We start from the raw sequence: 21,931 nt of genomic DNA, 5'->3' as shown, positions 1-21,931 counted from the left end.
GTTCAAGTCCCATTTGCCAACAAAGTAGGCGAGCAAATCTTAATTTAGCACTCTTACAAGGCAAAAAACTTTCGAAATTTGTTTACTCTTAAGCAAGCTCAAACATGTGTTACATTTGCCAGCGAGAGCATCCGAAAATCTTTTCAATTTGTTCGGAGACAGAATTTTTTAGGGAGTATCGACAAGATCAGTCCCGATCGCCTTAAATAACTTAGGATGACGTAGTTATGACGTTTCAACAACCTAATGTTGGAATTCATCAATATGAATCATAAATTCCAAAGAACACAACAGCAACTTCTAAATATGCCAAATGAGTTGAATATGTTAAAAATTGGCTGGGATATGGCCAGTAAAAGATCCGAAGTTTGCTAAGGGAGAATGCTTGTATATCCTACAACAATTTCCTTGGAAAATTAATCTATCTTATGGAAATATACTCTTACGAAGTATCGCACATCAAGAAAAGAAAGTTGTGCATCAAAATTGTCAGAATACTTTGAAAACCGCTACGGCATAATGCTTATAAATTTTGTTTCCATGACTTGTGTGAATAGTTTGTGATTCTTCGACAAAAAATAAAGTAAATATACTGGAGAAGTCGAATTTATCTGCAACTTTTAAGTTTCGTGCGCGGCGATAAGCTTTGTGCCAGGATTACAAGGCACCAATCAAGCAGCTGGCTCTGTGCATAGACAGTACTTTGGCATTAATTTTGCCCCAGTTTAATTCTGCTTTTACTCGGATATCATGCTGAATTTTACTCTTCAAGACGGTTCTTTGAACTTCGAGTAAATCCTTACTCAGAATTTTTAACAATTTTCAGGCATAATGTAGCTCATTGCATCTTCATTCATGCGTTACATTCTAAAACTGATTTTTCATCCCGTAATTATCATTATCATTGAATTTCTCACTCTTGCCAGGAGATCTCTGGATGTTTGCAGGCATTAGACGATGAGTTCAAGAAAGATTACAAAGAAGGTATGATTTTCATAATCATCAGATTTCAATTTGCAATCAAAATAAATAATTTTGCAACTCAAAGTTACACCGAACCTAATATTTCCTACAAATATATCGAACAATACGATGACAGAATAACCCACGATCTTGCTCTAATATAAGACTGAAAATTCAACTATGTGCAGTTTTTGAATTTTATAACAATTCTATAAACTGACTGGCTGCTATCTTAAAATAGGGATATAAGATATTATATTTGCAATGGTTTACATTTACGGGTGGTTGCGTTATTTAACTCCGGAAGCCACGCCACGAGTCTAAACTTCTTTGATATACCTTGCGTTTTCGAATCTACTCTCATGGAGCGCTGTAAACATTAATAAACCTTCTTGCCTTCGACTCTTGCATGTTGTTGAAGGGGACTTTAGATCCAATTTTTTCAGTAAAACAACCGGATTCACAGAATCACAAAGATTCTAACTGATAAACGTCCATCCAACTTGGCTCTTGCGTCGTTTATTGATAAAGTGAAGCAACATTATCCATAAGCCAGAAACGCTGGATAAAAGTCCATTCAATTTGGCTCCTTCGTAACCATTGACCAGCCCCTCCCCCACTTCATCACATCCCTACCCCATCCAAAAATACATTACTTTCCACATATATTTGGTAGTATTTCATCTCTAGAGAAAATATTAACCTAAAATTCTTTAAACTACACCAAAAATTTCTAGAAGGGCAATTAAAAGATTCAAATTAACAAATCTTGGAATTCGCTGTTGCTCCCTAATAGACTAGTTTGCTGGCTGTTCCGTTTATCTTTATTGTCCATTTTCTGAGGCAGAAGCATCCCTGACGAATTCTGACTTGAAGCTGTGTGGAAAGACTGTCCATGCATCGAATACGTCATTCCATTATGCGGTTGACTTGATAAAGGTGTATTGTTATACATCCCTCCCAGCAAACCCTGTGTTTGATGCATACTGCTTGGCATGTTTTGACTTTGGCCTTGTATTTTGTGGCCGTCAAAATTCATCATTGAGCCGGGAAAATCTACAGTATCATAATAAATTCAATATTAATTATTCAGTATTATCAATGTATCAAATTTGTACCACCTGAAAGGCTTGAATATTTTCATAAAAAAAACAAATTCAAAATAATCAAATTGGTTTCGATTTTTCATGCTGTCAGGCATTGTTGCTTTTGGAATGGACCCAGATGCTTTGCAAAGGTAGCTCTTTAAGCAAAATCAAAGTAAAACAATAACTGTTAAGTGTAAAAATGTAGTCTTTAAACAATATTCCTCTTCACCTTAAAAAAAGCACTAATCAAGAGGCAAGAATGAATATAACTTTTTTAGAAAAATTTTTTTATCAATGTTAGATAAAAATTTCATGTGGGTATACATTTTAATTTAAATTTTTTTTGTCAAAATCATAAGAGGTTAAGGGATCCTTTGTTATAGAGATTAAAATAGAAATCGTACAACATGCACCTTGTTGGCTACTTGACGCAGTTGAAATTTGACTAAAAGGATCCAGATTCGAATTTGAAGATGACATTTGTGTTGGAATCGGCTGGTGACCCATCGTGTTCTGGCCCATTGTGTTTAGACCTGTTCCAGCAAAAGACATGCTACTCATCCCAATTCCAGAGTTAAACTGGCTGTTGCCATATCCTCCTTGGTAATTAGTGGTTGTTTTACTGGTTGCTGAAACAATAGAATGAAACAAAAACATTTAGATGTTCATCGTAGGTTTGTGCAAAACAAGTATGGATATTTAGGTACCAAGACCACCAAAAAATTTGAGCCATTTTAGAAGCCTCAAAATCTACTTCAACCATAATCTAACAAATTTCACTAATGAATGTGAGCATGGCAGGGAAACAAACAGTTGGGTCGAAGCAAAATGAAACCCTCATTAACAGACAACTCCCAATAAGAGACTCTTCCAGACAACGGACACTTGCCAACAACGGACACTTGCCAACAACGGACATTTCTCAACAAGAGACACTTTCCAACAGCGGACACGTCCCAAACAACGGACACTTCCAATCAAAGGATACTTGCTTACAGTGGAAACTTCCCAAACAACGGACACTTCCCAACAACGGACACTTCTCAACAAGAGACAATTCCTTACAGCGGACATTTCCCAAACAACGGACACTTCCCAACAATGGACATTTCCCAACAATGGATACCCCTAAACAACGGACATCTTCAAACAGAAACAAAAAAATTATCGTCTTTGTTCAAAGCTTTGTTGAATTTCAAGGAAGCATATTGTACCGGAATCGAATAGAATTTATGAAATAGCAGCCAGATTTTAGGTTCTTCAGCATAGTGACTGGGGAAGTAAATTGCTTCAAAAACCAACTTGAACTTCTTTTTGTCAAATTCAAAAGGAAAAATTCAACTACCCCTATTCCCCCCGTAAACACATTGTGGTGGTAGGAAAGATGTATGACTCTCTGATACTTACCAGATCTATCAACATCGTTTTTGGGGGGAGCGGAAAATGGAAAGCAAAATAGAGAAACAAGACACAATCGCTGGATACTCTATAAGAAAATTAGGTAGGCATATAGCTTTCAGAAGGGTCGAGATACTAGTGGATTCATTTTCAAAGGGTCCCATCCACGACCAAAAGCGATTTATTAGATACTCTATAGGTACGCTGGGGAGCAAATCATAATCAGTGTAATTTTATTGAGCTGGTTTTCCGGTAATTTGGGTATATTCTGTCGGATTTTTTAAAGGATTTCTCAGCCTTGGTTACATGGTAAGCACACCTACCCGATGTTGTGTTAAGCCCCGCATTTTTCATCATTAAAGAATCTAATGAGGCTGCATTCGACCAGCTAGTTGCAGGAAATGACGACTTTTGTGGCTGTAGCACTGAGCTGCTGCTGGAAGGAACCGTAGTCCGCTTCGGCAATAGACTGTCTGACTCTGGTCTGCTTGATGTATACGACTGCGTATTAGGTGCAGTCCGGGTTTTCGAGCCACCAGCTATGTTTGTTTTATTCGACGATTCTACGGGCATTGAGGTGAATGGAAGCGGTTGAAATTGTTCTACGCCACTCGGCGTCGGCCTGTTCGAGGTCATCGAAGTTATGGCCGTTGGGTTGGGGGATGGTTTTTTCTTGTCCTCTTTGACATCCATTAGTAACTCAGATGATTGCTTTTTTCCACGTGGAGAATCTTCAGTCATAATTCCAAAGACTTTAGAAAACTGGAGAAAAGAAAACAGATTACCAAAGTCGAAACTAACATAATTTGTCAACTTTTCACGCGCAATTTTACAAGTCCTTAATGCATCTAAACATATGAAAAATTGCCTTCAAATTTGTTCATTTTGTTGGAAGAAATAAATTTTTTATCTAGCTTACGTAGATTTTGACAGTTTTTGGTAAAACCTTTACCGCACCAAGCAAGACGGGACTTTTGCGAAAGAAAGAAAAAGTTTTCAATTTAACTTTTCTTTCTATGGTTGCAATTTTCTCCAAAAAAGTAGAGGAACATTCTTTTTTACTAGTTTTCTCAAGTAAAGCGTGAAAAAAGATGCTTTTTCAAGAACCGTATTTTCTTGAGCTTCGTTCTAGAAGTGCTTAGAGGAATTGCGGGGGCCAAGGTTCCGGGAACAATGTCAGGCGAAGAAGTCTCTCGAAAACATGGTTTTATCAAAGAAAGATAGCCTGTAGGTTCTTTAGTTCTCAGGTTCTGTTTTGTAGGGATTTACTGTAATAGGAATACTTTTCAAGAACCTATTATGAATAGGAATCTAATGCAGAGTCTTGGATCCAGCAACTCCTATGGGCAACTTTAAAAAAGACCCAAGGACAGTCGATTCTTGAAAAAGCAGCATCTCCTTTCCATGGATTTAGCATAAAGTGAAGTTTATACAAAATAAATTAATAACCAGGGGCATAAATTGTGCATCTGATCGCAATGCTAGTTAGTTGTTACTACACTGGAAGGACAGTTTTAATGACCACACATTCGAAGCATTTAAAAGAGCATCATAACATTGAAGCATAAGAAGCATAAGAGCTTACCTCTGATGCATTTGATGTGCTTGGAGCTAGGAATAAATAGCAACAGAGCAAAATTAATGCCTTCAATCTGTTAGAGGCAAAACTATAATTCCGTGTTTACTGGATGTTGCTCAAAATTAAATTGATTTCATTTATTCAGGGATTCCATTAGAAGCCGGCAACCGACGAAAGTCCGCCGCTTACTCACTAAGCCTACGCCGCCTACTTTTACCCTCACTTTAGTAATACTGCACAAACTTTAATTAACTTACAGACATCTACTTTAAAGTGTGAGCGTTCAATTTCAAAATCAATGAAAACCCTAATTTATTACTAGCCAAAACAAGATTTTAGAATTACGGAGTAATATCTGACTTATTGGACTTGGAATTCAAATTGAGACTCACCTTTATCAGGACTGCCGAGGACAAGTTTATCGACTTTATCAAGCATTTCTTGCATATCACGTGATTCTTCTACAGCCTTTGAAAATTCGAGTGCCGATCTAGGAAAAAAGTTGAATAGGAAGATCTGCTCAGAGAAACTTAAAGTGTGAAAAAAGTGCAATAAGGATATCATGTAATTAAGCAAAAGGCAAAAAGAGACTTTGAATGCGTTTGATGCAGCTCAATGCGGCTATGTTCAATGCTTGTGGGCATCACCCAGGGTTTTGGTATGGTTCTGTCGAGTTGGGTCTCAAAAAGAAGAAAAAGGTGTTCAGAAACCCTCGTTTTGGCAGTGTCAAAGTTCTTCACTTTAATTTCACAATTCATGTGGTTTTGCTCCTCGCATCTAAATTGTTGTCTATGTATTTTATCAGCAGAGTAAAAATTAAAAAGAAATATATTTGTAAACTAGAACCTTATGCACGTATGGAAGCACCGTTAAATACTCCATTAATATTGCGCCTATTGCCACCTATTGATATTGCGCCCATGTACCCTTTGTTAAGTTTCTGTTCGCTTCTTCCATGTAAAATTTGTAAGAAATTGAGACTATTTTAGTGCAAATGTAGAGGCAAGAAAAATAAGGAATAGTTTGTATCTGCACAAACTCACTTTTGCTGCTCTTGCATTTTGCTGAGTTGTTCCAACTTCGTTCTGTGTTCTTGGTCAATCCGATCTAGCATCTCCCGGATTACTGACATGAAGTTGTTGAACTGGGAAATTCAAGAAGAAAAAAGACGTCATTATTGTGGGACAAAACATAGAAAGAATTGCACAGAAGATGACAGAAATAGGGTGAGAACCTTATGTATGTCTAGTCAAACTTTTGATTGAATTTCCAGGGATGGACTGAATAGCAACCTTATTGAATCAAACGTTCTCAATCGCCTTATTCATACACACGTAGCCGAAAAACGGTGACATTCAATGTTTTCCCAGCTTCATCCGCCTTTCTACGACTCTCTCATATTTCCTATTTTTTTCAACATTGCGTTTTATTCACATTCCATATGATTTTCATTATGCTTTATCTCTAAAGTGCTTTAAACCTTTTCACAAAGTTTCCTCGGCCAAGTTTACAGGTGCAGCTTCAGAATACTTTCATGTGGACTTGAAAATGCGATGAAGCAAAATGATAATTAACTTCAAAGCTCATATTTGAATGCTTTTGTTTAAAAGTAATGAAAATGGAGGTTGTATTTGATTTGAGCGTAGAAACGAGGAAGGTACCTGGGTGACATTTAGGCCTGCATCAACTGCCAATGGAAGCAGAAACGGAATGACTTTTGTCGCCAGGTAATCTGTCTCGATGTTCATCTTCTTGTGCCCCAGCGTTTTCTTGTATATGCCTGCAAAAAATTTTCTTTATTAATATATACAACCTGAATATTACAGATAAAAGAAGGACAACTAAAGAACGGAAATCTTGCGTAATTGTAAATTGTATATTTGAAATTATCATTTCGCCTTTCGTTATAGATATTTGTAGTAAAATTAAACTCAAGTTAAAAAAGGATTTATTTTAGATTGTAAATATTTAATTGTAATTAGGATAATTTGTTTTTTATAAGAATTTCTATAAGTATTTTAAGTGGAGGGCCCCTTGAAAATCGGCATTTCTGAAGGGCTACCCTCCTTAAACATTTGAAATAAATGAATGAATGAATGAATGAATGAATGAATGAATATTACAAGTAAAAGAAAGACAACTAATGATTGGAGAATTCTACTTTTATTAAACTTTTACATTAATGCCACACCAATAAAAGAGAAAACACAAAAATGCACAATTATTAAAATAATTAAGAAAAAGTAGTAAAATAGGATGTAGTAAATGCGTAAGAGCCTTTGTATATTCTTCAAGGAACAAACAATGTACATGGTTAACATATATTATGTCCAATTTGAAAATGTCATAAAGCTCAAGTACCTAATATGGCCATGAGAACTGCAGGTTCTTTTGATGGTATTTGAGGTAGAACTGGAAATATGTCATCGATCATGAGAAACTTGTCGAGGTATTCGATGATCTTGCCGATGCATACCAGGGCATTCACTCGCACCTGCGGCGATACAACATTATGCACTGATAGCTTGGGATACTGACTATGCGAAGTCACCATTCTTTGGCCACTCAAAAACGTGGGTTTTGGCACGTGGCTGTTGTTGAATCTTATTGGTTAGAATAAACCTATCAATCAATGTTGATCAACAAAACACACAAAAGTAGACGACATATGATGTCCACGAACAGTGATCCTCACGTCCGAACATTTTATGCAACATAAAGTCTCTCTTAAGACAATTAAAGAGCCAATTATTAAAATATTGTTAGAAAAAGATAGTTGCTTAAGATACAGTTGGTACAAGTGTGTCACTTAGAGGTTGCAGAGATGGTGTATGACAGAAGAGATGCAGAGAACAAAAAATAGGGTGAGGGGAGACACGCATTCTGGTCTGATACAAACTGAGGAAAATGATTATAAACATGCAAATACTTCCCGTGAAATTCAATGAGAAAAATTTCTCCACTAAGAAGAAAATAAATCTAAAGATTGGAGATGATTTGACGCTCACCGACAGCACTGATGTCTTCAGAACGAGGTTTTTCACTCTTGGAATAATGGAATGCTTCAGAGACGCGTAGTCAATCATATGAGCGAAATTCGGGATTATACTTAAAACCAATTCCTACAAATAAATTAGGAAATATAATATTAGATTCAGCACTGAATGAAAAGGCCTAAATTACGTGGTGGGTTATAAATTATAGTTACTTCCTCTATCGTTATTTTTGCGATCTATGGTCGAATTTTTAAGAACCCTAAAAGGGGGAGAATCTGAACCTCCCTTGTCACCCTTAAAAAGTGTCATCTTTTAAGGATATTAGAGAATAAGGGTGCAGAGTCGCTTGTATAGCCTAAAAAGAAAAGCTCAATTTCTTTGCTGCAATTTAATCATTTTTTGCTACCTTGGTTCCTTTGGCTATCATTTTCGGCTAAATTGCCTATTTCTAAAACTTGTGGAAAATTATCTAGCTGCAGGAGAAGTGTGGCTCCGGTAAGAGGCGCAAATGGTTTCAGAGGATTCGATCTCGTTTTTACGATCTTGCTATGATGGCTCGGATACGATCTTGCTATGATGGCACTGTTAGATTCATCGTCGACAATTCAATACTACGACACTCGAGTTACAGTATTTAGAGACAGTAATGAAAATTTAAGACGATAATTCCGATTTATTCATAGCATCAGCAAGCTGTTTATAAGTGTGACATCTGAAGAGGGTGGTCGAAAATGGCGTCATTTTGAGCCAGCCTCAAACCACGGGAATCCTTCTGTAGCTTTCTTGGTGGCATAATTCTCTTCACTCACCAAGCTAAGGCAAATCGTATATCCTCACCAAGCTAAGGTATTAGATATAGCTGGAGGAGAAAACACTTTATATGGGCAAACGGTTGGGAAAGGGGTGGGGGAGACCAGTTGCTCCCTCGTTGCATTTGGCCTCCCTTGACCTGCCATTGTATACCCATTAAATACTTGATAAACAGTTCGAAAACATCCCAGTCATGGGCTTCTACGTAATTTCATCTTACCTGAATCTGCGACGATGAAGATTCAAGAGCCCTAAAGACCATGGGAAGGACAGAGTTCTTGACCTCATCTTGAGGTGTCTTTTTAAGTAGCAGCTCCATCTTTTGCATAAATATAAGTAAGACCTGAAATAATGAAAATAAAGAAACTAGAGGCAAGCTTCTTTTCTTGCTTGACGTTGGGCACGCGTACATAAAATGTGGGGTTCCCTTTTTTCATAATACGTTAAATCTTGTTCTTGTACCTATATTGATTATTCTATTATGGGTAGTTTTATCAAATAGCTGGTGATATCGATAAAAAAATGATATTCAATAGAACATGGCAAAAGGCTACACAGGCGAGAGAGTGTCTTTCTCGCTATAAATTTATACAGTTGGAAATTCACCTAATTCTTTTGCCCATGGCCTCCAAACTTTACTATAATATACCGAGACTGATTTGCTTTATTTGCTAAAGACAACATTTAACTTATAAAAGGGAGAACAACAGCAAAAAGTTACACAGAAACCTCATAATCGCGGACACGAATAGCTAATGTCTGTTAAATGGGTGTTCTCATTTGAAGAGAGATGTTCGTTTAAGGTAGATGTGCGTTTTAGGGAGATGTCGATTGAAGGGAGGTGCCTGTAAGGGGATGGGTTTGTTGAAGGAGGGGCCCGTTGAATTGGGGCGTCCGTTAAAGGGTGTTGAAGAGAGGTATTCGTAGTGATGATCATGTTGTAACGTGTGTTCACAAACCTGAACTGGCTCTTGAACCGGAAATATTTTCTTCAGCTCTGGTAGTATCAGATCGACATACTCTTTGTCCGTACAGTTTTCAGCAATAAGTAACACATTTGGTAGCACGAATGGAATCATGGGGTGGTTTGGAAATTCCAAGAATAGATGAGGAAGAACTCTTTGATGAAGTACCCTCTAAAAGAAAACTTGGCGTTTACAAAAAGTACAAAATGAGGCCAATATGATTAATTCAAACAATACCAGAGACAAGTTTACCCCAACAAAATGCTTATAATATTAAAAATGTTTTTTGAAGTCCATTTTAAGTTTAATTCTGCCGTTGCATAACTTTAAACCCGATTGAGCAAAATTCGAGGGACTTCCATAGGGTAATTTACTTTCACTATTTCGCATTTATGCTGCCTTTATAGAGTACTTCTCACAATGTATGCTTTTCAGAAACTTCTCAAGAAAACAAGAACGAACTTAAAGATTATGCTGAGAAATCATTTGAAATCAAAATAGCAAACAGCAAATATTAGCAGACATTAGTAAGCTGCTTGATCTGTCAACGCTACACACAATTTAGCACCACTGGGTTTTGTATCCTTGGCTTATACAAGGAATTAGACGAGTAACATAAGAAGGGCCTTGATTAGGAAACGACTAAAAAGCTTCTTTCACTACGAAATTAAGGTTTTAACTTCAATAAAGGAGACCAACGTATGTAAATGCTCAATGCAAGCTTACAGATTAAAATTAAGCCTAGGATATGAACTGTGTGGTCTGAAATATTACATTTACGAGAGATGGAAAAAGGGGAGAAATCCAAGTTTCGATTGTAAATCGAAATGAAAGGGTTAAAATACAGAAATATTGATATAAGAAGGTTATTTCTAAGTCAAAGAGAGTTATCTGGAGTGTCATTGCCCCTATGGTTATGGTCTAGTCAATGCATAAGATTGCCTAGAGGTGTAATTATCTGGAGAATTTCTGAACGGAAAAGCTTCCAATGCATTGGAATATTGCAAGGTTTTTCAAAGGGCAATATAAAAGAAACGAAGAAAAAATTCAAGGAAAATCACTGGGGGAATTGTCTTAATTATTACTTTCTGAAATAGAGACGACCCTAAGCATTCAAAAACATACGTCTCTAATCATAGGCTCTCTTCTGTTCGCGGTAACAAAATAGATGCAAGTTAAGTTGTTCACATGGAAACATTATGATAAGCAAGAGGCAGCATACAGAAACGAAGTGGCCCAGTGAAAATTCTAAACTCTAACGTAAAGGCAAGTTACTGATCTTCTAGTGATAAAACTTTGATTTTAACTTGACATCCCAAAGCTTTTCACCCATTCTGCTTTAAGAATTAGTACCTCAGGTTTCTCACGTTAGTGCTTGCATCAAAATAGTTAAAGGCTTAGCAACATATTCAACTGTATTTGAAGTGCAAGTGTCCAAGATCTACTGTCATTTCGCCTCCCCTTTGATGTTACAACTGGGTCAACCTCAAAATATTCACCTCAGCAACTTATCAATACTTAAAAAGCAACTTCTAAAAACAATGCTAGACGTTCGGAGAATCAAATGATTTTGCATATTGTAACCTTAGAACTGTTTTTGAACAAGTTCCTAGACAGAATTTGAGCTTTGACGTCGCACAGATTCGCAACGTGACTTGAAACAATCCAATTCTTGTTGACAGTACTGAAATAGATTTCATGGACTACTTTGAGCCTGCAAGCAACGTAAAAATGAATTTAATAGTTCAACAGCATCCTACGTACAATATTTTAAAAATAGTTTAGGCATTGGTATACAAGCCTTGCCACTAACTCATATTTATTACAAGTCACCACCAAAAACATGTCTTCGAGTAGATGACAAAAAAATTACCTTCGGGAGCTTTGAAAGAACTCGATGCAAACTTTTGAAAAATTGTGACTTGGTCATATCATCACGCTGCACAAGTGTATGCAAATACTTCAGGGTCATTGCAGCAACATCATCAAAAAATACATGCTAAAATAAATAAGGAAACAGTATTAAATGCATCTATGACGAGATATCGATGCCATCTTAAATTGCCGCATACCACACACAGCCCAACCCCCCCAACCCCCCCAACCCCATACCAATTTGGATAACCTTCGCCTAAGTATATTCTGATGCACCCAGTGATCAATAAATGACTTAAAAACACGTTTTCGAGTTTGATAACAGTGAAAATCGGAAGAAAGGAAATGCTAGGTCGTTCCATGTTATTTTCGGCAGGCATTTCTTCTAGAAGATCTCAAGTCCTTAACACCAAAACCTCTGCAGCATGGGCTGAAAATCGCAACCTTTTAACGAAATATTTTATCTGTCTGGGGCTCTCAGGAACAAACAACGATCATTTGTCTTCAGGCCATACCTTGTATAGTTTACATGCCTAGATGATTGTACGAAACGTATATACAAAATTTCCACAAAGAGTGTCCTATCCAAAAGAGAAGAGAAACTTTGAGAAAACCTGAATTCTACAGAAGGTTGGATCATACCTAATACAAAATATATGATTCGGTATTGTTTTCTGAGGCAGCCTTTCCACTAACCCGGCTGAAAACAAAAACGGATGGAAAAACTAAACCCAGATAACTTTTAATCCACTTACAACAACAAAAATTATAAAAAAATTAAGGACTATTGTTGTGAATACTGACTTTCTCACAGCTTTGCGTCCTCTGGTTTCTGTTTATAATTATTCAAATCTGATTTACCTAAAGTGTAGAGGGCTAAAGATAAATTTTAAGCCTGGGTACATTTTAACCAAGCTTAATGGAAGCGATCAAAACGGATCAGAACGAGTTTGAAGGTAATCTGTCTCGTTGTGGATTGGTTAAAGAGAACAATAGCTGGAACAATAGCCTAAACACGATTCCAGCGCTCCGCCATACTTTTTACAATGCGATAAATTAAAGGGGGACTGGAAACAATAAAAAATTCCTTTGTTCTTATAACCAATCAACGTCGTGACAGATTGCCTTTAAAGCAGACTGGCGTTTCCATTGTCTCACTTTAAAAACGAATACATTTTAACTCGCTTTTGTTTGAACTCGGGCTCGTGAAAAGGCGGCGTGAAACGAAGCACCCTTTTGATGGATGGCAATTCGAGAGCAGCTGGCGGTTTTCTGTACACTCGGCTAGATGAGCAATATCCGAAAGCTTTGATCAAACATGCATTAACAAAACCTGAAATAAACTGAATCAAAACAACCTGAGTAAACATGTTTAAAAAAGTATCTACAGAACAACTGAGCTAGTCGTTTTGTATTTAACAACCTCAATTCGGTTCTTTCAGGTCCTCGGTTTCAAATGATGGAGACTATGTTTACTTTCAGAAGCCGTCATATTCTACCCGCTTTGACAAAGAATTCAACCAAAGTCTAATATTTACAAACTTAAGCCGCAAGACTGAGTAAATGTTGAAAAGGGTGAGGGTCAAAAATTTGTTGGCCATACTAAGTCAGCATTGGCTAAATTGTTTAAATATTTCCATGTTTTTACCGAGTCACATTCCTTAATAGGGTGTTTTATATGGCTGTTCAGGTGAGTAGTGCCTTCCAAGTAATATTTCAGTAAATCAACCTGTCAACAGCTTTTTAAGACCATATGAGAGTCTTAATCTGTGACGAATGCAAAATGTAACCCAAATCGCGTAACTTACAACCACAGAATCCGCAAAAAATGTTGCACAAGCTTAGATTTGGTGCAGTTTGGCCTTGGGTCTGCAAAGAGGCACGCAACTCGCAACATTTGACAAAGTCAGAGAGGAGAAAGAAGAAAATCGAAAACGACGTCATTGCTAATAAGTATAGGGCTGGTAAAGGAAAATTCAATTCACACGCTTTGGTGCAGTTTAAGCATTCTTCTAAAGAAATTGAAAATGAAATGTGAAGATGTAAAGGAAGTCCTTCAAACTCGCTCCCCAGCAGTTGAACCGAATATGAGTTCATCTTATATCGTGTATGGATGCTAACTATGGCAATCAAAAACTTTTCTTTAAAATTTTTCTGATATTCGCACAAGTGACACTGTTTATAGTCACTCCACTTACACTACCGTTTACTGGGACATGCAATTTAGACCTGAATACGCAAATCTATTCAATTTAGCTCCGTTTAAAGTCACAATCCGCTTACTGTCACAGCTTTTCAAGGAACATAGGGTCACTATAACCAGGGTCTACTACTGTGAGTCATTCCTGAAAAGGAGGCAATCGTCCGGCGAAAAACCGTTAAAAAGTCTATGAAAGAGGATTTCAGCTATAAAAACATGCCACACCTAGGTTCCTTTGTTCTCCTTTAGTGCTGGCGTTACTGGCCGGAGGCAAGATGCAAACTAGGTGTCAAAAAGCTTGGGGCAATCTGCTAATTTTGAAAATGTTTAATCAAAATCAGAAGTTTTAATTCAAGTTACTTGTTCTCCAAGGAAAGAGGAACGATAAGCCTGAACGCATGCTTAAAAGGCCGATGGCTAAGGTTCAAATTTTTACATTTTATAGACTTCTGGAGACCATGCTTCTACAGAATGTTTCAAAACAACGCAATAAGCACCAAAGTGTGGTCACTTTCATAAGATGTAGCCAGCTAAACTGCATTCTCTTTCTACTGATCAAAACAATGCATCTGGGAAAACTTAATCTAAAGATTATTCATTCATGGGAAAGAACGGTTAGGAATTATTTTTCAAGTGCCGAAAGTAAAGGGCGCATCTGCTTTATGGATACATGACTATTTGCCTAAGAGCCAACAAAGCCTTTGATAGTTTTTCAGCACTGGCAACTTCCTACAGCAAATAATTGTTCAAAATGTCATTTTTGTAGGTAGCTGCCTTTGAATTGGGTACTGTTAATAAAAATATTGTTCGCTGACCTTTACAGGTACCAGTGATGTAACGCAGTTCAGGGCATCTTAGCTCGATAATTGACTTCCCCAAAGATCAGAAAGGGTGCCAAGAGACCCATGTCTTTATAGCTCGTTCAGATTCCCCTTGTTTTCAAAAGCTCTAAAAGTTTTTCGCATCTTGCTATGTTGTTTGACATGCCTTTACTCTTGAATGGGGTTTTCTTGCAGTCCGTAGGTACCTCTGTTACACCAAACAGTAGTCAAGAAAAGAGATTCTTCGTCGCCTCTTCTCTGCATCGAGGCAGTCTGTGCATAACACAACTTATTACGGACGGACTCGAGATACTGTTATATAGGGTATTCCAACTCGCTATATAACATCAAAAAAGGAGTATATCAACCCGTACACATGACCAACCAATCAGAATATCCGCCCTCTCGCTGATGAGCTGAATCATAAAAAATTTTCCTTATATAAACAGGGCATAGCATAGAACACCCCAACACGACGAGAGTGAACAACAACAAACACATATAAATCAGTTATGGCTAATATTTCGCCCCGGCATACGGGACTTCATCAGAGCAAAAAAAGAGTGTTGTATATAGGATTATTTCGTTTTCATTGGCCTTGGTCAAGGTGGTCGGCCGAGTGACGTCAAGTTTCTAGTCTCTAACATATCATATAGTTGATAGAGAAGCGATTCTGAGTAAGATAACATAGCCGAATATTCTTTTGATTATAAACAACCAGTTCTCCCTTCAAAAGCACAACGACTACTTTGGGTCTCATCCATCCTACGAGGCGAACAGCAATGGGTTGATTTATAAACAAAGATCTTAATGAGAGTCTGGAGAACATACCTTGATAGTTTGGTTAGCATCTGGTCTAACGCCAGGTGCAATATTTAACAGTGACTTCACGTGGTCTCGTACGACAACTGGAATTTCCTTCATATAATCACTCCCAAGTCTACAAAACTGCAAGAAAATAGAATAAGAACAGACACATTGGAGGAGAAGGCCTGGAGCTGGTCATATATTTACAGATCAAAAGCACCTGTGCCTAATTCAACGTATGCTATAAAACTAGCAATCCAACGATACAGTTGTGTCTGTATATTTTTTATGAACTCGTCCCACTTATATAATCTTTTACAACTGAGTGCAACAAAGCATGACAAGATTAAACGTTATAAATGCATACTGAAAAGGCCTGTTTCTCAGATTGTAAGAAATATCGAGGAATAACAAAATTATGAAAGAGAATTTATATCCAGATGCAAATTAGAGTAACTTGGGAGGAAGAAAGGTGTGGTTGATTATTACCACACTTGTCTCCGCTTACTAAATGTCACTACTCTAGCTTTACTCGAGCTTTTCTTGCACTCAAATGTAACACATACCTGTTCAATGCACTTTTTATATGCTTCCACGCTGTTGCAAGCATCAAAAGGTGTCTTTAGTCGGTTGTAAACTGCATTGATTAAGCAACCAAAGGAGAACATATCGCTAGCACGCTCGCAAGACTGGCTAAGCAGGTATTCAGGAGCTAAGTAGTTCAATTCTGGTTTGGCAATTACTGGCAAACGACATTCCCAGTTGAAGGCTTGACTGGCACCTTGCTGGAATCGAAAAATACAGTTATCAGTGACAATGTCACAAAATCAATGGGTGTAGACACAAGGCAACTCGACTGAGGGTGGGTTTAGTGGAAGGCATCGCTTGATAACAAGGGTTTATAGCTCCCTTTATACCACGCCTGGTAATCAAGGGTCTGCGATTTCTAGTTTGCAAACAAGCACCCATGTTTCTTTGTGGAGAAATTACAGGGGTTCGATCAAGTTTGAAAGCCCCATAGAATATCCTTTGCAGATGATAAATGCTAGAAAAAGCCCTTATCTACTGTACGTTCAGATTGATATCTGCCACTGTGCCAATGATTGGTTAAACCAGTTTTGAATAGGCCATTGTTTCAAAAGCACGTTATCCACTTGGATTTACATTCAAACGTGAGCCGTGCCACATTTTGGCAGTTAACAGTCTTCAAAACATGATTTATAAAACTAATAAGTTACCACAACCCTTAATGTAAAATGAATCCGAGAATACAAGGACCATTTCACCGCCAAGTAATGTCTTTTTGCTTTACTGGCAATTTAAAGAATTGGTTCACTATGAAGTGAGAATATGCTGTTGAAAACGGACAGCGACGTGGAAATAAATTTGGCTAACAGAACTTAGTGTTTAAAGGAAGTAAAAAACCACAGTCGCCATCGAGAAAAAAATTAATGCAAACAAGTACAAATGTACTTGTGATTCATTTAAGCTACGAGAATAAAAATTAACTGATCGTTTTGAAGTCATATCGGATCCTTATCTGTTAAATTATGTAGATGTCTCAACCAAGAAGAGAAACAGAACGACAATGGAATTACAAGGAATGCTAAAAACCCTGGTCAAAGGAACATTTTATCTTATCAAGAAGGCCTAAAAATCTATTTCGTTTAACTTCACTTAGAATTTTGCACACAGTTGACCATCCAGTTATGCTGATGATGCACGCCTTAAAATACATGTTGATATTGGCTAAACTTTACATTGGACGAAAGTTAGGAACAAATTGTACAAATTGCAAAATAGCTCTGTCAGCTGTTGAACCTCTTCCGCATTGGCCTTTAAAAAACAACTGTATGTCAATGAAAAGGAAAAATATCCCCCCTTTCAATCTTCCTAACATTTTCATATTGCTTTCATAATCTAAAATTGTAAGCAAATCTACATAGAACTAGCTGAACGGTCTAGAAATGATAGTAGCTATTAGATAGTAAGTCGATTTGTGGTGGCGATTTGCTTCTAGCTTACCTCTGAAGGCAATGAAAAACTGAACCCAGCCAACTTCCATTGACCGTCCTTTGTTATGACAATATTGCTTGGAGTGAGGTTGCCCTCTAGTAGCTTGACATCATTGTGCAAGAAAGCAAGCCCTTCTGCGACCTGAATAAGTAGATCAAATGATACTGAGAAAGATCTTCACAATTACACTTCTCTTTTGATCAACAATGTACAGAATTTTACAGAAATAGAGAATCAAAGCACAATTGTGCGTATATATTAGCAACTCAAAGCAGAGGTAAATTCAGAGAAAGTTTCCAAGCTTTTTGGGCACAGATAGAAAAACAAGAGAGATTTGAGTGTAAATTCATACAGAACTTATGCCAGTGCTTTTCTTTGCTTGATTAGCAGTTCAGAAATAGTGATAAAAGATGTTACATATATACATCACATTACCAAAATTAATCATCACAAAATTTAGTAGAAACTAAAATATTTCAAATGCTTTGTTTTAAAACATCCAACATAGTGACTCAGTTATGTTTCTTGAAGTAGATTGCATGACAAAATCCAAACTGGCAGTTCTAGACATGTTGTCTTACCTGTAGCAGACCATAAACCTTCTCAACATCAAACAGTTCATAAGTCTGAAAAGACAAATCAGATATCACAAAATTACAAACTATCAATAAAATATCTTTTCATTGGAAATTATAGCCTTAATTACTGAGACCAAATATATCAAAATGGTCTAACTAATGTGCATCTCTATATAGATTACAATTTAAAAAACCAATATTAGTAGTACATTTTTTACTGACCTATCTGGTCATCAAGAAAAACTTTTGGAAGCAGATAGGGAGTACACTTGAGCTTGAGTAGTCTTAAGACAAACTGTAGCATTCATTCTTGTATCATAAGTTGACTTTACGCTAAAAATTAACTTAACAGAAAAAGCAACAACTTCAATGGGAAGTAAAAAATAAAAGCTTACACGGAGCTCTTCGATGGCCTGTTGTGGAAGCATCTCATGTTTGCCAAGGGCATTTGCTAAGCTTGCAAAAACTGGCTCAGTTGCAAATGCAAGCGAATCTCTGAAAAATGAAAACATCCCATAGCCCAATATTTACCTTCTCAAACAAAATTGTTTAGAACAAGAACACAGTTCATCAAAGGTTATTTTTAATTGCTAATTAAATCTATATTTACTTGACAGATTGACATATTACTTGGTGCATCTGCGGTAACAAACAGGTAAATGGTATCATTACACCACCATGAAGCCACTCTAGCATGAATAGCCAAACTGACAACTGAATTGTAGCCTTACAAGTGAGAAACAAGATAGTACTTCCCTAATAGTGACAGGTAAGAAATCATACTCAAATCTGTAAAAATCTATTATTTTAACTCTTTTGTTGTTCCAATTAAATCCTGCAACATATGATTTACTTGCCTAGACTCCTCTATTGTGTGCTGAATGGTCAAAAGTCTTGGATGCCTCAGTTTTGCAAGTTGCTGAGGACCTTTTCTGAACATCTCAGTAATTGGGTCCCGCTCTCTTTTGTCATAGCTATCAATCAACTTCTTTTCCAAAACAAAAACTGAGACTTCCTAAAGAGTAAATTACATGTAAAGTCAAATCAAAACAATTCAAATAAACAGATAACAAGAAACTTTTGCTCAGACGAAGACCCGTATGCAGGGGCGAAGTATTAGCCATAACTGATTTATTTATGTTTGTTGTTGCTCATGCTCATTGAGTTACCGCATTACTTATTTACTACTATTTTATCGATTTTTCGCCACAAGAATTCAATCAGAGTCTGTCAAGCAGCCTGATATTGTGGCCTTTCCTTTATCCACACAAAAAACTATAGGTATTTATCAATTAAAAATTAGCGGATCACAGATAAGTAATAGATTGTCTGATTATAAATTATAAATTTATAAAACCATTGTGAGAAATAGGCTTTCCTAAGCATACCTAGAGATTTCATGGGTCTACCACAAGAAGATGTTACTTACTTACTAAAATATCAAATATATTTTTTAATATCCTTGTATAATACATTTTTATTCATTTAAAAAATAATTAGGCAAAAAGTCTAACAAAGGCCCCAATGCATGCCATTCACATCATCAGCTAGCCACTATGCTTCAGTAGCCTTTGTGTAAACTCTTCCACACAGTTTGAAGATTATGTACACCTTCTTCAACATAATGGGTAGTTTTCAGTTGAACATTTGCCTGATAAACGCTTTAAGCATGAAACACAGAGTAGCAACTTAGACAGCGTTTACATGAGACTGATTCTATTTGGAATGATACTAAAATGAGCACTGTTAGGCCTTCCATTTACACAGGACCCATCAGAATTGCTCCAAATGGAACTGCTAGCCGTACCAAAACGGACCCCTTAGTTCAAATAGTTCAAATTAAGTCCAAAAGAGTTTGATTTGGAACCATTCTAAAACTTCTCATGTAAACACAGCCTTAGGACTATCCTGTTCTTTACACCAAACAATGTGTACAGCTTTGCTTTTATGGCATCAAAAACTTTATGACAAGCCTGTAAACAGTAATTTTTAATACTAATAGATGTAAAATTTCAATAATGGATATATTACCTGCCCAGTTGTCTTTTTCTTCCCTTCAAATACTTTCCAGCACAAGCCTGGACCAAAGCTTGCAACTTGCTTGCCAATTTGATACTCTCTTGTAACTGGATTTCCAAGAACGGCATTTTTAAAGCTGCCAAAAATTGAAGATGCTGTCTGCTGATACTTCTCCATCTTTCTCTTAAATTGCCAGACTTCTTACATGATTCATTTGATTTTAACCTTTAGAAAAAATTATTCAAAAGCAATCCTGCTTTTTGACAACTGAAGGTTACTTCAATTTAAATCATAAAATCGTAGAAAATCATAAAATTAAAGGTTGCTTTTCTATAGACAAGAGATAACAAATAATTTCGAATCTTTATTTGCAAAATTTTCAAAACTGAGGTTGAATAGCTTGAAAAAAGAAGACGGACCTTAACAAAATGAATAACTGTAAAAGTTATTTCCTTCCATTGTTTTTATTTATGTGTTGTTATTTACTGTCATTCGTGTTTATTCACCTTAAAAATTAATAAACCTAAATGATCGAGCGATATAAGAAAAATATTCACCTTTGCTATTGTTGCAAAACTATTTGTTGCAGTTATTCACATCAATGTGGGCCCAGTTATGGTAAGAAACAAATCGAAACTTCCAAAACACCCGACCCTTCCACTTCACTCATGCCAACCATTGTTTTTCTGCCTCGGGAGAGAAAATAACTCACCTGATAGTGAGGCGATGTTCTACGTCACCACCACATGTTACCAAAAAGCACGTTTTATTAAAACTCCAGTCACTCCTTACTCAAGCGTCGAAGGAACCTAATATAATCAAGCTTGCTTCTTTTACAGCGAAAATTTAGTTAAATCTTTCCAGTTTTGGATCTTTTTGAGCTCAAAAAATAATTAAAAATCTCTATTCTCAAGGTATTGTAAAAAGCGGTTATTTCTTGTAAATTGTTAGTTACAAAACAAAAGTTCTAAAGTGATGACGACATCTTTTACACTTTTTGGTTAGAATTCAAAAATTCTAAAAATAGGTTTTTGATGACGTCACACTTTAGAACTCTATTTTTACTGACTTAAGAAACCAGCAAGTTATTGTGTTTGTTATACAACTTTTTTTAAAACCTGTGCTTGCTATGTGTTAACAGTTTTTTCAGGTTTTCGATTTTGCAATGCATGATAGAAAATAACCAGCTACTCCTCTATTTGAGTCAAATTTAAATTCATGTAATTCAACAGCATATTTACAATTTATCGAATACAAGTTAACCAAAGAGATATTAGTAAATGATACAAAGTTGAACCCGAATGGTGCTCCCCTCCCTGGTCCCTCTTATCCGAATGATGCCCCCGTCCCGGTTTGCAGCTATACACTATACAACTCCACTCCAAAACAGTAATAAACACCCCATCTGTATTTTTACTGAAAAGTTTCCATCGTGCCAAGGGGCCTAAGCCAAGTAGATTCCCGTAGATTCAGGGCACGGTTGTGAATATATTTTGGAAAAGCTGCGGAATCGGGGACTCACGTCCCCTCAGATCTCTGCCTCTGCGTTCCCTAACAGAAATAACATAAGATGTTATGCTGGTTTCTTTGTTGTCTAACTAAAATTAACCCATCACGAATAGGGGAACGTTGAAATATCGCCAACGCTTTGTGTGAAAACACCATTCTCAGTTGTTTTGTTTAATGTGAATCGCATGACAAAATTCCCACTCGCAATCTCAGACTTCAGTTATCCTGGTCCTAAAATATCACAACATGAAGGTTTCATGCAGGGATATCCACTGCAAAACTATCAATTTTCAGGAAGCTATAGGGC

General features: G+C 36.7%; 1 protein-coding gene across 1 annotated transcript; it reads right to left on the bottom strand.

Annotated features, from left to right (window-relative positions):
- Nucleotides 1–989: 989 nt before the first annotated feature.
- Nucleotides 990–21,903, bottom strand: LOC135695386 (SCY1-like protein 2). The gene is made up of 20 exons (XM_065214460.2): nt 20,673–21,903; nt 20,128–20,340; nt 18,954–19,111; nt 18,492–18,591; nt 18,100–18,144; nt 17,528–17,659; nt 16,069–16,287; nt 15,527–15,643; nt 11,673–11,798; nt 9,794–9,970; nt 9,055–9,177; nt 8,037–8,150; nt 7,390–7,522; nt 6,690–6,808; nt 6,072–6,172; nt 5,421–5,518; nt 5,035–5,060; nt 3,773–4,211; nt 2,465–2,680; nt 990–2,019 (listed from the first exon to the last, which is right to left on the bottom strand). The coding sequence occupies exons 2-20, from the start codon at nt 20,290–20,292 to the stop codon at nt 1,718–1,720; spliced, it is 2,910 nt and encodes a 969-aa protein (XP_065070532.2). The 5' UTR covers nt 20,293–20,340; nt 20,673–21,903; the 3' UTR covers nt 990–1,717.
- Nucleotides 21,904–21,931: the final 28 nt, after the last annotated feature.

The sequence above is a fragment of the Rhopilema esculentum genome, chromosome 2 (genome assembly GCF_057945365.1).
Source record: "Rhopilema esculentum isolate cy_ngs chromosome 2, ASM5794536v1, whole genome shotgun sequence".
Classification (NCBI taxonomy): Eukaryota; Metazoa; Cnidaria; class Scyphozoa; order Rhizostomeae; family Rhizostomatidae; genus Rhopilema; species Rhopilema esculentum.
Note: the sequence above shows the minus strand (reverse complement) of the source record. Positions and strands in the feature narration are given on the sequence as shown.

Excerpts from the sequence above, each read along its gene's own strand:
- LOC135695386 (XM_065214460.2), bottom strand. The coding sequence starts at position 20,292 with ATGGAGAAGTATCAGCAGACAGCATCTTCAATTTTTGGCAGCTTTAAA. Across the intron at positions 11,799-15,526 it reads ATGCTAACCAAACTATCAAG|CATGTATTTTTTGATGATGT; the intron begins GTATGTTCTCCA and ends TATTTATTTTAG. Across the intron at positions 5,519-6,071 it reads AAAATGCAAGAGCAGCAAAA|ATCGGCACTCGAATTTTCAA; the intron begins GTGAGTTTGTGC and ends CTTTTTTCCTAG.